Source organism: Eumetopias jubatus, unplaced genomic scaffold (genome assembly GCF_037043125.1).
Source record: "Eumetopias jubatus isolate StellerSeaLion01/CBP00866 unplaced genomic scaffold, mEumJub1_p1.0 scaffold_10, whole genome shotgun sequence".
Classification (NCBI taxonomy): domain Eukaryota; kingdom Metazoa; phylum Chordata; class Mammalia; order Carnivora; family Otariidae; genus Eumetopias; species Eumetopias jubatus.
This window is the reverse complement of record NW_028274816.1, coordinates 81,476,907-81,497,260: the sequence shown is the minus strand read 5'-3', so window position 1 is coordinate 81,497,260 and position 20,354 is coordinate 81,476,907. Positions and strand designations below refer to the sequence as shown.

The 20,354-nt window shown below is 54.3% G+C and overlaps 1 protein-coding gene across 3 annotated transcripts in view; it reads right to left on the bottom strand.

Annotated features, from left to right (window-relative positions):
* Positions 1 to 14,947, bottom strand: part of CSNK1D (casein kinase 1 delta) — a 30,096-nt gene extending 15,149 nt beyond the window's left edge. Inside the window, exons 1-2 of one of the 3 annotated variants that reach the window (XM_028112447.2) lie at positions 14,561 to 14,947; positions 6,996 to 7,106 (exon numbers count right to left, since the gene is read on the bottom strand). In XM_028112447.2, the coding sequence (XP_027968248.1) occupies positions 6,996 to 7,106; positions 14,561 to 14,636 (187 nt within the window). In that variant the 5' untranslated portion in view covers positions 14,637 to 14,947. Of the gene's footprint in view, positions 1 to 3,632; positions 4,657 to 6,235; positions 6,402 to 6,995; positions 7,107 to 14,560 lie in introns of those variants that run through there. The other 2 variants (XM_028112448.2, XM_028112449.2) reach the window with 2 other exon arrangements.
* Positions 14,948 to 20,354: the final 5,407 nt, after the last annotated feature.

Below are 20,354 nucleotides of genomic sequence, written 5' to 3'. Positions count from 1 at the left end.
TAGGCTGTGGAGAGCGTTTCCAGGGATGTACCTGTTTTTTCATAAGGATAAAGGCACCAACTCGTCAGGAGAATGTAACAACTCCACACGTTCATGCAGCTAACAGTACAGCTTCCGAAATACATGAAGCAAAACCGCAAAGAGATCGACAAACACAATTTGACAGCATCCTCAACACCCCCTCAGGCAGCGGAGCATACTCTCCTCAAGCACACATGGCCAGTTAGCAAGACATACCCAACAATGGACATAAAACAGGCCTAGAGGTAAAATGATTCAAGTTGTACAAAGTATGCTTTCAGACGACAATGGAATTTAGTCAGAAATAACAGAGTGCTCTCTGGAAAACCCCCAAATATTTGAAAGCTACATAATACACTTCAAAATAACCCACAGATCAGGGAGAAATCAGAAGGGGAATTAGAAAGCTTTTTGAACTAAATGAAAATGAAAACACAACACATCAGGGTTTATGAGACGTGCTCTAGGAGCACCTGGGGGAAATTTATAGCAATGAAATGCTTGTATTAGAAAAGACAGGTCAATGATCTCACAAAATAGGAAATTAAACCCGAACAGATGAAATAAAAATGATCACAGCAGTAATCAGTGAAATGGGACACAAAGAAACAAAGAGAGAAATTAGTGAAACCAAAACATGTTAAGAAGACTTCTGATAAAACTCTAATGAGACTGATTAGGAAAAAATAGAGAAGGCACAAATTAGCAACATCAACATTGAGCAGATTCTACATCTATTAAAAGGCTAATGGAGAAATATTATAAATAGCTTTATGCCAGTAAATTCAATCATTCAGATGACACGGATAAACCGTTTGAAAGACACCAACCATCAAAGTAGTTAACTGCTGGCGGGATGTAACGGGACAGCCACCTGGAAAGCAGTTGGCCATTTACTACAAAGGAAAAGCATTCACCTACTTCTGACTCAGCCGTTCCACTCACTCCTAGACACTCACCCACGAGGAAAGGAAATAAACGTCCATACCTACACAAACATTTACAGCATCTTTGTTTGTTAACACCCGTGAACAGGTGGAGGGATGGAAAACTGTTGCATCCACCCAGGGGACACCGCGCAGTGCATCGTGAGGAGGACTCTCTCAGGGGCCAGGCAGGTGTCCTTGCGCTGGGCGGAGGTGAGGGGTAGAAGGGTGGCTGCGGGCACAGTGGGACACCTGCTGCTGTAAGCTCACAGCTATCACTCCAGGACGCACGTGTCACTTCTCACTGTCCCAAAGAACTGCGCCCTGGGCCCCACGTTCTCATGACTCCAACTGCCCTGGCCGTGTACAAATGATAGATCTTGTGCATTCTAACTTCGCTCTTGACGTAAGCTTTCTGGGTTTTATGTCCCCGTGTATTTCTGGGTGATGCCCTCTTTGTGCACTGGGCTCTCGGGGCAAGGAGAAGTTGTGGGGAGGGCTCGGCGGCAGCCACAGGATGGTGCAGCAGGCGCACGCTCTGCGGTCTCCCCTGCGTGCAGAACAGCTATTCAGAGTGCACAGGAACCACCTCACTTTTACCCGGGCTGTGCTGTGACTTGATCTCTCCCTCCTAGAAGACTCAGAATTCGTCTACACAGGGGTCGGGAAAAGGTGCTGAGTGGAAGCCACGGCTGGGGGAGGCTGGTCTAGACCAGTGGACCTCCGGTCCCAGGACATGGGCTCCCTGCACCTACCAGATCCTTCACTGGCTCAGGCCAGTACTACCAGTACCCCAGGGTTCATGCATGTGTCTGAAAAAATTCAAGTTGGTCATGACAAGTTCTAAGAGAGCCTAAGCTGCCCTGGGGTGCCATATGAAGCAAAGCCCCAAATCCTTAACCTTGAACAATGCTGGGTTTTCTTGCCTTGGCTTCCAGAGACCATGGTGTCCAGGGCCAGACCCTGCGCTGCCACAGCAGTGGTTAGCGCCACGGTGGTGAGTGTGATGGAGTGCACTGGACCAGCCGTGCCTCATCCTGGTTTCTAGCTGCCCCCTTGGATCGCTGTGTCTGCTGGACTTATAGGACTCACAAGCTGCCGGCTGGGTGATCGACAGGCAGCCTGGCTTGTATAAATATGAGCTGGTCTTTCTCCATGTTCTTCTGGGGTTTTATTGTTTACCTTTTTTTTTCCTACTGAGAGAAAAACAGCCAGAGGATCCAACAAAAGGCTCTGCACCAGGAAGAGGATCTGAAACACAGGCTGAAAGGACCCCTTCTTGAAGTATGTTTACATGTTGGGAGGGGGGGTATCTTAAGCCATCCTTTCTTGGTGCCTGCCCTCTTCCCCTATTTCCTATTTTGGGCCAGATCTTCTGTCCTAAAAACTTGACTCCTATACTTCCTTTATCCCCACAAAAGCTCACACACCCTTGTATTTAATTTCTGGGGTGTCTCCTTAATTCTTAAATGATTTGTGCAAAATTCTGAAGAAGCCAGAAACACTCCATCCCTTGTTCCCAACCTCCCGAGTCAAGACTGTTCTTTGGCACGATTCTGGCCACACTGCTGTACTTAGATGGATCAAACCCGCTTCAGTCTCTAATCCTAGGGAAGATGTGCAAGCAGGTGGGGGGCAGGGGGCAGGGCTGGGAGACCAAGAAGGGAAGATGACTGGACCTTCAACCACTCAGGAGCATCCCTGGAGGTATGCACATGCACATGCACATCAAAGAGGCCACAAGACTGTTTAGTAGGATGTGGGTGAATGTGGGGCGCCTGGGTAGCTCAGTCGTTAGGTGTCTGCCTTCGGCTCAGGTCATGATCCCAGGGCCCTGGGATCGAGCCCCATATCGGGCTCCCTGCTCAGCAGGAAGCCTGCTTCTCCCTCTCCCACTCCCCCTGCTTGTGTTCCTGCTCTCGCTCTCTGTCAAATAAATACATAAAAAATCTTACAAAAAAAAAAAAAAAAAAGGATGTGGTGAATGTAACTCCATGCTTAATGCAGGAAACTAAAGCTTTCTGTGGAATCTTGAATTTCTGGGGAAGGAGGGAGAGGAGGGAAGCATGTGCTTGTCTGCCCTCTCCCAAGCTCCCTCCCCCTGCTCCTGAATTGCAGGATAGACTGCGCCCCAGGGTTCAGTGACCCTGTCCCTGGAAAATACGGATGTGATGGTTGGATCTGTTACCACTGTGTAATACACACACTGACCCTTTCCCTTCCCCTCAGAAAATACAGTGAAGAAAGAGACGCCCTTATTTTTTAACGCTCCCCCTTGTCTTCTGTGCTAGTGAAGACACCCCATGCCACACTACAGAGGAATGGTGATGACGAGACCAAAGAGGATGTGGCTCCAACAGAAGCCCAGATGCCACGCAGGTGGGATGGACATGGCCCTGCAGGCACGTGCGGCACCCGATGTCATCCTGCGGGCCAAGTGCTTGCCTGCTCCATAAAACCCAATTCCACTCTCAGTCTGCACGTCAGAAAATCTGTCTGTGTGCCATCGAGGCACCGTCCCCAAGAGCAAGAAGTCAGAAGCAGGGGAGAAGTACTGCTTACAGAGATCAGCCATGTCAGCACAGGGGCCCTCGGGGCCCCACGTAAAGCCGTATGGTACACAAAGACCGTACTGCATAGATTCAAATGTAGCGTATATCAGGCAGAGGTGCATCAAGGACTCACAATGTCCGTTTACACTGATGGGGGATTCCAATGGCGGCATATTTTTCTCTAGTGGTCGATACCAGCATGTCTTGTCACCCGAGCACCAGAGAGCAGATAACACGTGGTAAAGGCAGAGCGCCCCTGCTCTTCAAGTTCTCTGGCCAGAAGATGCTCGGCTTTCTGTATAGCCTGCTTTGTCCTGAGCAGACTGTCTGGAAAATCAAGTGGTGAGGCCCCAGGAAGCAATGAGCTATAAAGCTATTCACAAGCATGTTCCTGCCACTGTCCAGACTGATCCTCTGGTGACAGCAAGATCAGAAATCTGAAAATGCATGCCCCTGCTGGGCCCGTGCAGGAGCAAGCAAGGCCTGTGGGGCAAGAGCAGTGGGGCGGACAGCACGCTGCCCCCACGCATGTGCCATTCGGATGGGAAATGGGTCCCTGGCTTCACTATGTGTAGTTCTTTAACACCTGATGGAGTCCAAAGATACCAAAATCTATGCTTGGGGGTGAAATACTAGGGGACAGGCACAGGCAAAGTCTTTTCATTTTTACTTATGAGAAGTTCCAATATCCAACATTAATGCAAATAGAAATTTTCACAGTTTTTGACAATTCAAACCTAAAACAATTATAAGTAAACTGCCAAACGTTTCTAGACGAGGTCACTGGGTTTTTTAAAAACAAATTTCTTACAGGGTGACAGAGAGACAAAAACTTAGAAATAAACTAGGCAGAGATGTCGGGGGCAAACTCTGGACTGTGGCTTCTCCCCCAGAGCGCACTGGGACTGGCACGTGGGCACTGAGGGGGGAGTCCTGCCGCCTCTCAAGCAGGTGGGAGCAACAGGTGTTCAATTTAGTGTTGATCCCCGTATATTAAAACGTTCTTGGCTACTGTGAAACACTTCTTAACAAAAAGATAGTGACTGTCCAAAATAAAGCATAGGAACTGACCAGGACTTAGGACGAGAGAAGTGAACTTGGGGACGCCACCTGCCCCTACTGCACTGGCGAGTGCCAGCCCAGATTTTATACGAACAGCCCACTCGCCCCTCCCACATGCCACCCCCACCCGGGGCCTTGACCTGAAGCAGCTGTGGACTAAACACTTGTTCTCTACTGAGGGACCACCAAAAAAGGGTTGGTCCAAAGCCACTCTGGGGACATCAGGATGGGAAAGAGCAGTTAACATCTAGGTAGGGCCTGGCAGTCCACTGCATTTTGGAAGAACCTGCTGTCCACCCAAGTCACTGACCCACGAAACTAAGCAAGATCTATTTCTGCTATTCCGAGTGTTCCATCACTGCCAGCAGATCTGCGGCAGGCGGAAGCATCTGGGGCACACTTCCCTAGGAGCAGAGCTGCTGCGCAGCAGTGGCCTGGGCACAATGACGCTCAGGTTCAAATCTCTGTCCTGGAAAGCTCTGCATCGGTCTGCGAGGCTGCACCCACTGCACAGGACTGTAGTGGCAGCAGATGTACCAGTGTCCATAAGTGAGGCTGACTCCTCCCTCAGTCACAGCAAGCTTGAGGGTGCACGGCCGCCTCTCAGCTTCTAGCTTCCTCCTAGGGTGCCGTCAGTCTCAACCACTTGCAAGTAAGCCCAGAACGCAGGATTAAAAGCATCGAAGAGCCACAATCAGAAGTACTTGCTGTCCCTTCACCAAGACCAAGTGGTCTGTGTGTATTGGCACGAGATGTGACTCAGAAGGCTGACCAACAGCACGTGGACCCCTGCACCCCGTCTGCTTCGTGGTGGTGAGGAATTCACACAACACTACCAGAATCATGGACTCTGTGTTTCTGGACACCCATCTGTTTTCAAAAATTGCGATCTTTACTTTTTCTTTAAAGCACCTTGATAATATCCACTAAGCACACATTTGAAACAGAAGTAAAACTCAAATCTACATGTGGAGGATGGCCAGACAGGAGAAAATCCTAGGTTTCTAGGACCCTAGACAAGGGGCACAAATCTTAAAGCAAGGATTCAAAGTGAGATGCAATGCTGCAGCCTAGGCCTTCAGCCCCACAGCAGACAGTTGTGGTCCAGGGATGGAGACGCCCCATCCCGAAGGGAATAAACTCTTCTTTGTTCAGTCTCAGCCACTTATCCAATTCCTATGTGGGGTGTCAGCTGACCGTTTCCTTCCCTTCTGCCCTCTGGCCCGCCAGCTTACGAATTCTCACAGAGATGCTGCTTGTTAACACTGAACAAGGCTTTTAAGCTGGAAGCTTTCTTCAACCCCCAGCCATCAGGCCCTGCCCAACCATGAAGGCCACACCCGAGTCACCTCCTTCTCATCACCACCTGACCAGCTGGGTAGTAGACTGTCCCTGATGCCTGAGAAGACTGCCCTCCGCTGACCACTCCCTGGGGCCCACAGGCGTTTCTGCGGCTGGGTGCCGGGTCCCGAGAAAGCTGGGACAGGAAGCTCTGGACGCCCTCCGTGATGGGTCCTGCAGGACTGTCGGTGTTGCTCTGATATGTATCTGTTGCTAAAGAAGACACCTGTTGCTGTGTAAAGCAAGAAATGTTGGTTGCTAGTAGCAGCACAGATTAAACCATTTTTGTGGAGGAAAGATGCGAGAGTGAAATCACCAATCCTCCCTTCTCACCTGAAAATAGCGAATTCAGACTCTGAAGACAAGTTTTCATTTGGCAAAGTGCAGAGAGCACCCCAAACTATGAAAGTACCACAGAGGCTTCTGCCATGAAGGGTCTCCAAACAGGATGCAGTGTAGCCATTCTTCAGACACAAAGCCTTGATCCCGAGGGGAGCTCCTTGGGGTGAAGCACGGACATGTCCTTCCTAATGCTGCAGTGTCTTCGGGACTCTGAGACCGCCAACAAAATCCCCACCTGCTCCATTAGCCAAACTTTTGAAGTCCAGAGAATTCTAAAAGTTAGACTTTGAGATCAGGATGGGTGCTCTCAAACATCAGACACCCTTAGGTCTGAGAGGTTTCGCAGAATTGGGACAGTAATTGAGTTGGAAGGGGCCACAGAGGTCACTGAATTTAAACTCTATTTCACTCAGGAGCCTTTGAGGGGGATCCCTCAAAGCTGTGAGCAAAGCATGTGACTGAGGTGGCATACCCAACAATCAGGAGCATGCCTGAAAAATCAAAATTCACACGCACCCTGAGTTCAAAGACACTACTAGCTAACATGAGGCTAAGGAAAAGCAGAAAATCATGTTTTATGTTGAATGAGGCCCTCGGTAGGCCTCTCGGTATCTGAAGGAAGCCACGTGACTGAGTCAAGCGTACGGAGATTTTCCTCCCTTTCCCAAATAAACCAGAGGCTCTGATTCACGACACATTCTCCCTCATCAAATACAACCCTGGTTTTCTTTTGAACAGGTAAAGGGCATACCTCCTCCCTGCATCATTTTGTAGATTTTGCTCTCAATGTGGAGCTGAGGGTGTTTGGTTTTGACACATTCAAGCTTGATGGCAACTTCTTCTCCTGCAGCAATGTCCGTACCTTGGCAAAGAAAGAAAATCACAAACATTAATAATCTGGTGTCTACCACCTAACGCAATGCTACCACACACTACAGACCCTCTGCTCTGTTTTCCACCATGAAATGGTGTCGGTGGTTGACAAACCCCTGTGGAAAATCATCATTACTTTCACTTTTTAAGCAGGAAGTCTTTGATATGTATAGAAAAATCTTATTTAGTATTCCCTCACCCACTTCCATATGTCCCCACTCTGATCACGTCAATAGGGGATCCAGAGACAGGGCGGCGTGCTTCTCTCAGCAAGGACTCCCTTCTTTTCTGCCCTGAACCTTCCTGTCCACCTGCTGGTCAGCCCCTGCGTTCACCCATCCAAGGCCAAGCAGTAGGGGAGTTCCAGGGTGACTGTATGCTCCCCGTTTCTCCATGCTGCCTGGACAGGCCTGTGTGGGTGGGTTTGGGCCTTTCTTTTTACCAAACACCCACACGGCTTCAGTCCACCCACCCCCGGTGTTGAGCCGCACGCATCCTGGAACAGTCAGGGCACTTCTCAAGTGGAATTGGTTCCCATAAGGAGACTCCTGCAAACCTCTCCCCTTCCTGAGAAACAGGACATCGCTGTGCATTTCTTACTGACGTTGGACCAGAAGAACAGACCCCTTTTCAGAGCCCAGACGAGACCCATCAACACGCACCTGTCACATACCTTTTGTCAGTTTTATGCTAAAACTGGCAAAACATCTGTTAATAGCTCCCGATAACCAGCCCATGAGTTTGAAGGCAAAATCAGTTTTTATCTAAAAATGTTCTATCTCTGCTTTACTCCAATTAAGGAAACGCCAATGTGACAACACCCACCCTGCCCCAGGCTTCACACACAAATGCTCCTGAACTCTCATCTGCCCCAAAGCTGTGCCTGTGAACCCTTCTTCAAGAAGCTTTAGCTGGAGGGGCACTTGGGTGGCTCAGTCGTTCAGCATCTGCCTTCGGCTCAGGTCATGATCCCACGGTCCTGGGATCGAGCCTGCATCGGGCTCCCTGCTCAGCGGGAAGCCCGCTTCTCCGTCTCCCACTCCCCCTGCTTGTGTTCCCTCTCTCCTGCCTCTCTCTCTGTCAAATAAATAAAATAAAATCTTAAAAAAAAAAGCTTTAGCTGGACAGAACAGGGAAGTCTTAAATAGCACATACCTAGTCCTCCCATAGGTGCCTTCTGAGTACAGGTGTCCCCCCTTATCTGCGGACGACCACAGTCTGCAAACAGATGACCCTGCACCTGCCCCGCAGTCAGGTCGGCGGTAGCCTCACCCGATGCCGCAGGCCCACATCACCCCCTCCCTCCTCCCGTCACGCAGGCCCTTCATCTCACGGCGTTGCGACAAAGGGGAGTGCGGCTCAGTGCGATGATTTTGAGAGACCCCAGTCACGGAACTTTATTTACAATATATTGCTATAATCGCTCTATTTCATTATTAGCTATTGTTGTGAACCTCTTACTGCACCTAATTTATAAACGTTATCATGGGTAAGTACGTCTAGGAAAAAACAAGGTATACACAGGGTCTGGTACTGTCCATGGTTTTAGGCACCCCCTGGGGATCACGGAATGTTTCCCTGTAGATAAGGGGGTCCGATATATAAACCACTTTAATCCTTCCCAGCACTATGTTTATCTGTACTGGTTCCAGCAGCTCAAGAGACCCCGACATTTCCTTCCCCAGGAGATTGTAGTGTTGGACAAAGCAACCTCAACTGACTGGTTTCTCTCTCCACAGGTTTAGTGGGGAGAAGTGCCATCTGCTTCACAAGAGACTTGCACAGAGGAGTGGGTTCACAGTTACAAAGCACTTTGAGATTCCCAGGTAAAGGCAGAATAAGATCAGCAAGCACTAAAACCATGATCAGCCTGCAGGAACGCTGCCTGCTGTGGTTCGTGTGTCCACTAAACGCCCAAGAACCCCCAAAGTCTCCTCCAGACTGCTCAGAGGGCTGCAAGAAGTGCAGTGCTTCTGGTGGGTCTGAACCCAAAACCATGGGGATAACCACCATCTGATCACTGCAAGTGACTATTCCAGATTTAAGAACTTCATTTACCACTCCACAGAGACTCTCTTAAGCACTCAGAAAGAAGACAGGTAATACATTTTGTTCTTCGTACCCGCATTTGCGATGATCTATCCAATCACAAGAGAAATGACTTCATCGTAAATGTACTGTGCAAATAAGAAATGCACTGGGAGTTCCTGTGAGGACCTGGACTCCGAGCTGAACCCGCCAGCCCAGGAGACACAGAGAAACGGATGACTCAGCTTACTGGTTACATCAGCAACTCTGTCCCCCAAAGCATGAGCAGGGGGGCCTTTAGCAAGAGCACTCGTGCTCCACCAACTACGTCAGCAGTGTCACCCTTGCCACGAAGCCGGTTTTCAATGACAAGACAGCCTGGACCCACACAGACTACCTACCAGACCAGCTCCTTCAAGAAGGCAGAGAACCTTCTAGCTCCACTCTATTGTGGCTGATAGTGCAAACATCAATCAACCCAGCAATACTGACCTGACAGTCTTGGAGCCAATGACCATAGGCAACTCTGGAACACAATCTGAATTCCATTCTCCTATCATGGTGCCAGGCTTCCTGCAGGACTACACTGGTAATACAGCCAGTCTCCCTAAGGATCACACCTGAAGACAGAGCCAGCCTCCCCCCAGGATCACACCTGAGGACAGGGCCAGCCTCCCCTAGGATCGCACTTGAAAACAGGGCCAGCCTCCCCCTAGATCACACTGGAAGACAGAGATAGCCTTCCCCCAGGATCACACCTGAAGACAGGGCCAGCCTTCCCCTAGATCACACCTGAGAACAGAGATGGCGTTCCCCAGGATCACACCTGAGAAGAGATAGCCTCCCCCAGGATCACACCTGAAGACAGGGCCAGCCTCCCCACAGATCACACCTGAAAACAGAGATAGCCTCCCCCTAGGACCACACCAGCAAGCAGCGCCAGCTTCCCCCAAGAATTATACCAGCAAATAGGGCCAGTCTCCCCCAGGATCACGCCAGCATCAGAGCCAGCCTTCCCCTAGGATCACAACTGTGAAAGTTGCCCAGAGTCACATGACCCAGAGAGGCTGGGCTTGGGCTCTGCAAATAAATGTGAGAACAGCATACACTCTGGGCTGCTTCCTTGCAAGGTCTTTGCCCACTGGGTAGATGTACCAAGCAGCCCAGCTTCAATTCCTGTGCATTCTGAGAAGCAAACATCACAGGCAAAACCAAGGTCCACCAGTGTGCAGTCCTGCAGCCCTGCCCCATCTCCTATGGCTGGCATCACACCTCATGCTTCACTGGTAGGGCTGCTGCAAGTCTAGTGCTCAAAACACCACCAGCCCCGGGGGCACCAATACAGGGCCGTGAGAGAGCCCTGAGGAGCTCTGACAGCAAAGTGATGCTGCTCCAACATTTTAATCTTACTTTACAAAAGTAATGGCCTGTGAAGCACTGGAAATTACGAAGCCCAGTCCTTCAGCACAACTAACTTTTACAAGTACTTCTAGACAGGGAACAAGAATTTAAAAGACCCCACTGAGCACTGGGTTTTAGATTTACAAGTCAATCCACAGTGTCTTTTTACACTAAGCAGTTTCATCTCCCCAACAACCTCAACTCCTCCTGTAGCTAAGCAACCCCACCCGGTCGGATAAGAGTTCCTCTCTCTAGGCAAAGGTGTCACTCTCTGCTTAGACACAGGTTAGTGGTGGTCCTAGGAAAACAAAATTATGTCTCTCAAGTTGAGCAAAGTCAGATGAATTAAGTGAATCTAACCCCACGCTTGACTCTGTCCTGGGACAGCTGTCCTTACGCCCAACTCCCACTGACGACTGTCTTATCAAAGAAACAGGGAGAGGCCTCTGGGTAGCCAGGCAAAGGTCACTCTCACAGGGCAACTATTGACAAGGCAGGATCACAACCTCTCATTAGACACACTCAGAGCTTAAGCCACCACCCTAAAGAACACAGGCAGGTGACTAGGAAAGCTTCAGCCAGTGCCGGCAACTGGTCTTCTCTCCCGGCTGGCCAGCCAGCCAGCCACTACTCTGGAACCCCTACTTCGTGCCAGGCATCCTTGCACAGCACTCCTGAAGAGAAAGTCAGCGAGAGGGAAAACATGAAAATCAAGTATGAAGAGGTTACTAAGCTTCAGCTCTCTAAAGGTATTTATGAACGTTTTGATGTCAGACTGCACAGTCCACCCAGGTAACACATGGGCAGAGGAGGCCATCCTCTGATAAACAGATGGAGAGACACGGTCGGATACAAAGGCCAACGGGCCGGAAGAAAACCTCCATTCCACCAATCATGAATGGCAGGGGCAGGGGCAGGGGATGGGAGGGGCCCGAGGACCCTTCTGCCAGCCTCTAGAAGATAGACATGGACAAGAACAGAGAGAACCGGCGATTCACAGACACTGTGGAACACTGGCTGAACAGAACAGCGACTGCTGCCGACTGCTGAACCGCCACTCCACACACTCCCTTCTTCCCTCAGCTCTACTGCTCACGCTGAGAACACGTGGTCCACATTCCGAACATGGCCCTCACCGTTTTTCAAATGTTAGCAGGTGTACAAGAGGTATACTGCCCACAAGTGAAAGGGCTTCTGGTGTCCAGTGCCTCACAAAACATCACCTCTAGCAGCAAAGGGCCAAAGCTGAGAGAGGCACAGGGCTGGGAGGGCTCTGCATTACGCCCACTGCCAATACTAGGTACAGGCAACATTTTGCCTGAGCGTGTACTATACGGGATACATGAGCTCTTGAGGCCTTCTCAGCCTGCCCTTCCCAAGAGCCTTTGGGACCTGGCAAGCTTGGAGGCAGACGGAGGATCGGGACTGCACACTTTGGGGTCCATGGTGGCCCAAATCCAGTGCATAAACTTTCTGAAGTCCAGGCACTGGAGAAATAGCCCCAACGTACTGCCCCTCTTTAAAGGGGCAACTGTGGGAAGGACTGGAATAACTGGCAGAGCACAGTGCTCCCTGACCATGTCAGTGCAGCAGGCCGCTAGGAAGGCAAGCCAACACGGGGCCCTCCTTCCACAAGGCACTCAGCAAGCTGAAAGACGGCCTCCTCTTCTCACAGTTTCAAACCTCTGAAAGCACAGAAAGTCCCAGGCGGAAATCCAAGACCCCAAATGCCAGGATCACAACATGGTGAACCTATGTAGAGGAATCAAGAGTGTTCTGATCAATAGCAAAATGACGGCAGTAGAAATGATTTAAATTGTAATCACACGAGAATATGTGGGACATAACAATGTTCAAGACATGAGGACCCAATTCCTTAACAAACGCCTTTACCTACACAGGAAAAACTACGGTAAGGATGACTCACTCCATTCCATGGTCTTTGGAGCAGCCATCTTTGACCCTCCACCATAGTAGCTGGTGAGCTTCCTCAAACCCAGTTTTCCAGGCACATCTTACTCAAGTAACAAGATCATCTCTCCTCAGTGGCGCAGCACTTAGCCTGAATGGACCACTGTGTGGGCCAAGAGCCGACGCTGATGGAAAAGATCAGTTGTGTCTTTTTTTTTTTTTTTTTTGGTAAAGATTTTATTTATTTATTTGACAGAGAGAGACACAGCGAGAGAGGGAACACAAGCAGAGGGAGAGAGAGAGGGAGAAGCAGGCTTCCCGATGCGGGGCTCGATCCCAGGACCCTGGGATCAGGACCCGAGCCAAGGCAGATGCTTAACGCCTGAGCCACCCAGGCGCCCCAAGATCAGTTGTGTCTTAAGTGCACCTCAAAGGATGGGTGGGCCGTGTGGGTGCTGGGAGCGATGGCGTGAGAGGCACAGCTCATCCGTCTTAGAACACACATGCTGGGGACGGAGGACAGACCCCTCTGGGATGGGTCAGCCTGATCTGTGTAACAAGTGCTACTGGTGTGCCCACCACAAGGTGAGGCCCAGAGGACACAGCGGTGAATAAGCAGACAGGGCTCCCCGCACCAGCTTCAGAAAACACAGAGCTGGCTAACACCAGAGGACAGAAGGTTTCAGAGTATTTTTTTGATGTCTGTGTAAGGGCGGCTAATGGATGGACTTTTCAGTACAGCTCCTAGATTCCAGGTTAAAACTTCAGCCAAAATGTACTGTTCTATAAATAATGTCAACAGTTTATGTTCACCCGGCAATTCTCCCTACACGAACACAGCCGGGGACGCAGAGAGCTGACTACCGGATGGAAACATCTCTAAAGCGTGTTGTACTCAACAGGACAGTGAGGCAGGGGGCAAGCAGGTTCAGAGGCATCTGTAAGGCCCGGGACGGGCTTGCTCTGTGGGGTAAGAAGGCACCCAAAGCAGTCACCAACTACACAAACGTGCACCCCTCTTAACACTGTCAACCCAGGGGCTGCACCGGCTCCGGTGCCAAGAGGGCAGGATGGGGGACGCGGTGGAGGCCATCTGAAGCTGTTCCCGACCCTCTCTGACAGGTACACAGCCCAAGAGAAACAGCAAAGCAGGCGCTCTGCGCAACAGCACAGCGTGTTTACCCCAAACTTGCGCAACAGTCCCCTGCACACACAGGACCGCCAGGCTGCACGTTCTCAGGTCCAGGGCCTATGGAGTAACTTATACACAGCGCCTCTGAGAGAGGCAGGAAAGTTATTTTTAAATCCCCAACTTTAAGATGCAAGCCAATCGTTCAGGTTACACGTGCAGGTGCACATTCTTCCACTGTAAATCTGAAACAATCCAGAACTTTCTAATCCCATTCTTTTCAAATCTACCTTGAGAATTTTAGGAGCCAGGGGACACCCTCGTGAGGACAGGGAGCTGTGCTACCGTACCCGCCTCTCACTTCGCCAGCACGGCAACACCGACTCCGGCCCCCGCGCGGGACCGCTCGACCAGGCGGAGGACGCGACCCCCCGGACAACCCGCGCTCGGGCCCGCGGCCCAGACCCGGGGCAGCTGGTGAGCCCGCGCGGCACTGCCGCGAAGGGCACCGCGGAGGCCCCGACCCGGCGCCCCGGACGGCCCCCGTGCCCACCCCCACGTGCCCAGGACGCGGGGGGCCCACGCCCGCCCCGCGGCCTTTGTCTGCCCGCGGGGACACCGGGCGGGCCGCGGCGAGCAGCCAGGGTCTCGGGCCGCGGCTCAGGGCCACTCCCCGGCGGCCGCGGGCGCACGTCCCCCGCGGGCACGGGCCGGACCCCACGGAAGGGCCGAGGGGTTCCCGGCGCCCCACACCCGCCCGGGAGGCTGCGGGGGTCCGGGCGGGGCGGGGGCGCGGTCCCGGCCGCAGGCCGGAGAGGGGGCTCCCCGGGGCGGGTCTGCGCCTGGGTCCCCGCAGCGGGGTGCGGAGGTGTCCGGGATCCGGGACCCCGACGTGGGGGCCGGGGGGGGGGGGGGGGGCCGGGCGGACGCCGGTCTGGGGGGCGGCCCGGGCTCGGGGGGGAGGGGCGCCTCACCGAGATAGATGTCTCCGAAGGAGCCGCTGCCGATCTTCCGGCCCAGCCGGTACCTGTTCCCGACTCTGAGCTCCATGGCGGCGGCGGCAGCGGGTCCGGCTCGCTCCTGCCCTCCCGGCCGCTTCCTGGCTCTGAGCTCGGGGAGGCGGTGCCGCTGCTGCCGCTACGGCGGGTCGGGCTACCGGCTCCGCCCCCCTCACGGCCCCGCTTTCACCATCGCTTTCCGGCCGCCCCGCTGCTCCCAGCGCCTCAATACGGGGCGGATGGGACAGTCCGAGCGCCGCCGCCCCTGCTCCGGCCCCCGCCAACCCCGCTCGCCCTCTCCCCGTCGCGGATGGACTCGGATCTTCCGGGCCTAAATCCCCCTTCAGCTGCCTGAAGGAGCCGCCGCCATCGCGCTGTGACGTCACTTCCCCTAGCAACCCGGCGGGGCGGGGCCGCGCTGCCCGAGGGGCGGGGCCGCGGCTTCGGGCGGGGGGCGGGGCGGGGCCGGGGCCGGGGCCGGGGCGGGGAGGGGCCAGCGCGCACCCGCGTCCTCCCGACCCGGGGACTCCCGGGCCATCTCCCCTCCTCTCTTTGCCTCGCCACCGCAGCCCCGGGCCGGGAAACCACCCCCGCCCTACCCATTCCCACGTGCAGGCTCCACGTGCTGGCGCAGGGGCTTCGTTTGTCCTGGCAGGTGTCTGGGAAGCCGGCGGCTCCCCGAGACAGACCTGGGACAGGCCCCCAAGCAGTGATTTTTGCAAAAGGGAAAGAGGGGGCCGAGCCTGTCTGTCCCTGCAGGTCCTGGAACCCGCAGGACACAGGCTGGGACACAGGGGCACAGGTGTGCTGGGCCTCTTGGGCTGCCCGTGCTCCACCGAGCAGGTTCCCTCCAGTCCCGCGCCACCTCCCTTGCAGCACGGCCTGCTGCTGCCCGCCCACGTCCCTCGTCTGGTCGTCCGCACTCAAACCTAGAGCCTGCTGTCAGACCCGAAAGGAGAAGGGGAAGCTACCAGGGCTTCAAAGCGTGAGGCCCGCCGGCCTCAGTCCCATCTTCCTGGAAACCGAATCAACCTTTTCATCTCATTTGTATTGGTTCTGAATGTTCTTCCTTGCAAAAGAAAAGAAGAATGTTAAAGTTCAGAATGATGGCCAGCTTCAAAGATCTGGAGTCCTGATTCTGATCACTGGGAAGGGAGCCCTCCAGAGAGGCATCCAAACCAAGAAGGAATGACTTTCATGCCATTGCTTCTTGAGGCCTACGCCCACCCCATGTAAAAAGGGAGAACCAGAATATGTACTGTTAATACATACTTTTGAACATCTAGCAAATATCTGCTGCTCTTGCACAGGGTTGCGGGAGGTGTGGGCAGGAGAGCAGCACCGCCTCTGGGGGTGGCCGAGGAAGAGAGCAGTGGGGAGTGAGTGCACAAAGTGGGCAGGGCCCTCCACTGGCAGGTCTCCCCTTTCCAGCACTCCGTCTCAGGAGTACAGCCCCTGCTCCCAAATAGTTGGGGGTCGTGTGGTTGGGGAGGCCAGCATCAATCCCTGAGCATTGTGTAGCAGTGCCTGGAGACAGGGGAGGCTGGGAATGCCCCCATGGCCATGTGTCAGCCTGGTTTCTCAGTATTACGGGGTGGGGGGGGGGGGTCTGTCAAACTAGTAAAAATAGCCTGTTGGCAGAATTCCCTGATGAAAGGGCCCTGTTCCCCCTCCTAGAAAGCCATGAATACAAACTGGAAACAGAAAGTGACCAGGAAGTACAGTCCACCGGCCACTCCCTTAGCTGCCCTGGGCTGATCACTGGCCAGCAGTCCATCCTGGGGATTAAGGGTCCTCTCTCAAAAAAGAAGCTGCAGGGGCACCTGGGTGGCTCAGTCGTTAGGCGTCTGCCTTCGACTCGGGTCATGATCCCAGGGTCCTGGGATCGAGCCCCGCATCGGGCTCCCTGCTCGGCTGGAAGCCTGCTTCTCCCTCTCCCACTCCCCCTGCTTGTGTTCCCTCTCTCACTGTGTCTCCCTCTGTCAGATAAATAAAATCTTTGGAAAAAAAAGAAGCTGCAACTGTTTGGGCCTCCCCCAGGCCCCAGGGTTCTGCCCACGTCGCCCATTTATGCCTGGAATTGGTCAGGATAATCAGCCAACAGCAGGACCAAAGTCCTTGCTTGTGTTTTACTCCCCGTGATGGGGGAGTACCTGGAAGAGGCCCGCACAGGAGCAGAAGCACCTTCTTCCAGGAGCCATTTACCAGGGCCTGTGCCAGGGTCGGAGGCCCGTTACCCCAGCACCATGCTACAGTTGGCCTGCCCCAGAGACTACAGCTGTCCCCTGTGTATTCCTTAGAGCCCCATTTGTGAAGCACCTCGCAGGGTGGGGGCTTGCCGAGGGGTGCTATGACAGCGGCTTCCCCACTTGCAGCCTCCAGAGGCCAGGATGACGTGCAGTGGGGCTGACCTGGCTGGTGTACTCTCCAGAATCCTCTCTGTCCTCACGTGCTCTGCCATTCACTTGTGCAGCCTTGAGAAGGGCCAAAGTCAATGCCCCCAGACCCTCCCTTGGAGCATCGGTGAGAGGACCAGGGATAATACAGAGAGTAAGAAGGCTGGTACAGGTGCACGCGTGTTCTCGCTGTTGGGGACAGCCTGACCCGTCTCCCAGCTCACACCGAATGCCCAACTCCCAGGCCAGGCCTCTGCAGCTGGGGTGGCCTCCCTGGGGCTCCCCCCAGCTGAGTTTCACTGCCCCCTTCTGGCAAGGGCGCTGGCCTGTGCTATCTGCTCCCTCAGAAACTCGCTCGTGCCCAGGTCTCCCCAGGTGTTCCCAACGGGGCTGGGGGCTCCTCCACCCCTGTCTGGGGTCTTTTTTATTTTAATCCAAAACTGCAGTAGAAGGCAAGTCTCACGCAAAAGGCTGAGGTTGGGGGCCTTTCCGGCCAGACACCGCCCCGCAGGCCCGCCCTTACGGCTCGCCCCCCGCCCCCCACCCCCGACACGCTCCGCCCCTTTCTCTCCCGGGCGCAGCGCTTGGCTGTCAGGGTCGCGCGAGTCTGCAGACCATTTCCGCTCCACCCCGCCCTGTGGTTTCAGTGCACTGCCAAATCCACTGTCCCCTTCGCTTTCACCCAAACTCCCTCTGACCTCTCAGGCAGGCCGGGAGGCTTCGGCGGACAGCGGGTCCCGCCTGTCCCCGGTCCTCCCGCCAAAGCAGAGCGCGAGAGCAGCAAACTGAGAGCGCGCGCGTGCGGGTCCGCGGGGGACTCCCCGGGCTTGCGGGTCTGTGTGCGCGTGACAGCAGCCTGATTGACGCTGACTCCACATGCTGTTCAATTCACGCACTTGCAAGGTACGGTTCAGGGGTTTCCAGTACATTCACGGAGGTGCGCAACCGTCGCACAATCCATTTTACCTTTTCATCACCCCGAAAAGAAGCTTGTACCCCGCAGCTCGGCCCTGCACCCATGAACGATCCGAGCTCACTGGTGTGTACCCCACGGCCGGCCCTGCAGCCCATGAACGATCCGAGCTCACTGGTGTGTACCTGCAGCTCGGCCCCGCACCCCATGAACGAACCGAGCTCGCTGGTGTGTACCCTGCAGCCGCCCCGCACCCCATGAACGATCTGAGCTCACTGCTGTGTACCCCGCAGCCGGCCCCGCACCCCATGAACGATCTGACCTCACTGGTGTGTTCCTGCAGCCCGGCCCTGCACCCCATGAACGATCCGAGCTCCCTGGTGTGTAACCGCAGCCTGGCCCGGCACCCCATGAACCATCCAAGCTCTCTGCTCTTGCTCACTGGTGTGGCCAGGTTAGCTAGCATCAGGCTACCAAGGTTTGTGAGTTCTTGTCCTCTGTGAGTGCACGGCTCCCTTCTCCCATCCTGCCTCACACTGTGGACTCTTGTCAGACTCTGGGGAAGATGGGCACGCTCCAGTCTGTGAAGTAGGAGGGTGTGTGTGCATGTGTTCTTGGAAGGGTACCTGACCTGGGACTGGGCTCCCTGCAGTGCTGTGTCTCTTGGCAGCCCTGCACCTCCTGTCATGGGCTCAGTGCCCCCTCCTCCTCTGGCTTCCAGGAGTGTCCCCCCCCACCCCCCCGCCCCCGCCCCCAGCTCCTCTGACCTCTCCACTGCACCTCTTCAGCTTCCCGAAAGACAGTATGAGCGGGTCCTGATTGGCCAGTTCTTTTCTGCCCCAGGTCACAGGTCACTGGGCAGGCCCAAGGACAATACCCTGGAGCCGATTAATGGGGACTGAGTCATTTGCACAGATCCTGAGGACCTGTGGCTCCCCTTGGCCAGAGCTTGGGGCAGCTCAGAGTCACTGAGGAGAGGTTTCGTGGCCCAGGATCACACCTGGAGAGGTCACCCCAGCCGCCACATCTTCGTCTGGCTCCCACGTGAGCACCCAGAGGTGAACAGTCTTCTTGTTGCTGCTCCTACATGCATGTGGACAAACCATAGCAATGTCAAGCGGCGTTATTTCCTTAGAGTCTTCTTTGCTCGATGCAGAAACTGAGGCCCAGAGACTGTCCAGCTACAATTTCTAGGTTTTCCAAGGCGGCTCCAAGTTAAAATATCCTGTATGATTTTTTTTTTTTTTTTTAAGATTTTATCCATTCTTTTGACAGGGACAGAGACAGAGAGAGCACAAGCATGGAGAGCGGCAGAAGCAGAGGGAGAAGCAGACTCCCTGCTGAGCGGGGAGCCATCCCAGGACCTTGGGATCATGACCAGAGCTGAAGGCAGACGCTCAACTGAGTGAGCCACCCAGGCGCCCCATAAAATATTCTGTATGATTTTGACAAAAACTAACAAAAAGAGAGGTTCGGGAGAAAATGGGATAACCAGAAGATGGAAGCAGCCCGTGTCTAAGGGTGGTTGAACAGATAAACAAAAGGTAGCTTATCCACACAGCAGAATATTACTAAGCCTTGACAGGGGAATAAAGCCCTGACACCTGCTACAACATGGGCAAACCTGGAGGACAGTGTGCTCAGTGAAATAAGCAGACACAAAGAGGGAAATGCTGTGTGATTCCTAGAGCAGGCAGGGACAGAAAGCTGAGTAGAGGGTATGGGGCTGGGGGAGGGGAGCTAGCATTAATGGGGACAGAGTTTCAGTTCGGGGTGGTGGGAAGAGTCTGGAGGTGGACGGTGGTGAGGGCTGCACATTTAATGGTAGAAATGGTAAATTGTATGTTAGGCATACTTTACCACAACTTTAAAAAAAAAAATCCATGGACCAAAAGAGAGGGGGAGGGGGAGAGGAAAAGGGGAGAGGGGAGGAGAGGGCGCTTTTCTCACCCCGGAGGGCAATAACTTCCCAGGGATGCGGCAGCGCTCGGCTGTCTGCCTGGGTCTTGTTTGTTTGCGTTTGACGCTGCAACCTAGACGGGTGGTTGGAGCCACGGGTGGGCGCTGTGGACGTGGGAAGGTGCTGAGTCCAGCACAGCCACTGGCTCCAGGGCAGGATGATCCCTTTGTCATCACCCCCGGCGGGCGCGGGGGGCACCGTTGCCAAGGCTCCTCCACCACCAGACCCTGCCCCTCCGAGAGAAAGAGCTGCGGGAGGCGGCGGTGGGGGCACCACCTGCCGGCGGGGTAGGGAGGCCCGTGTGGGACACAAGGGCCATACAGAACCCAATCTCGGGACAGGGAGGCAAAGGGATGAGGAGTCCTCCGCCGGCGCCCCCTGCATCTGTGCGCGTGCGTGTGTGCGCGCCGGCGCGCACAGGTGCGTGTCTGGGTGCAGAGCGTACTGGGAGTGCGCGTGTCCGTGCGCCAGCAGAGAAGCAGGCACCGCACATGGACGTGG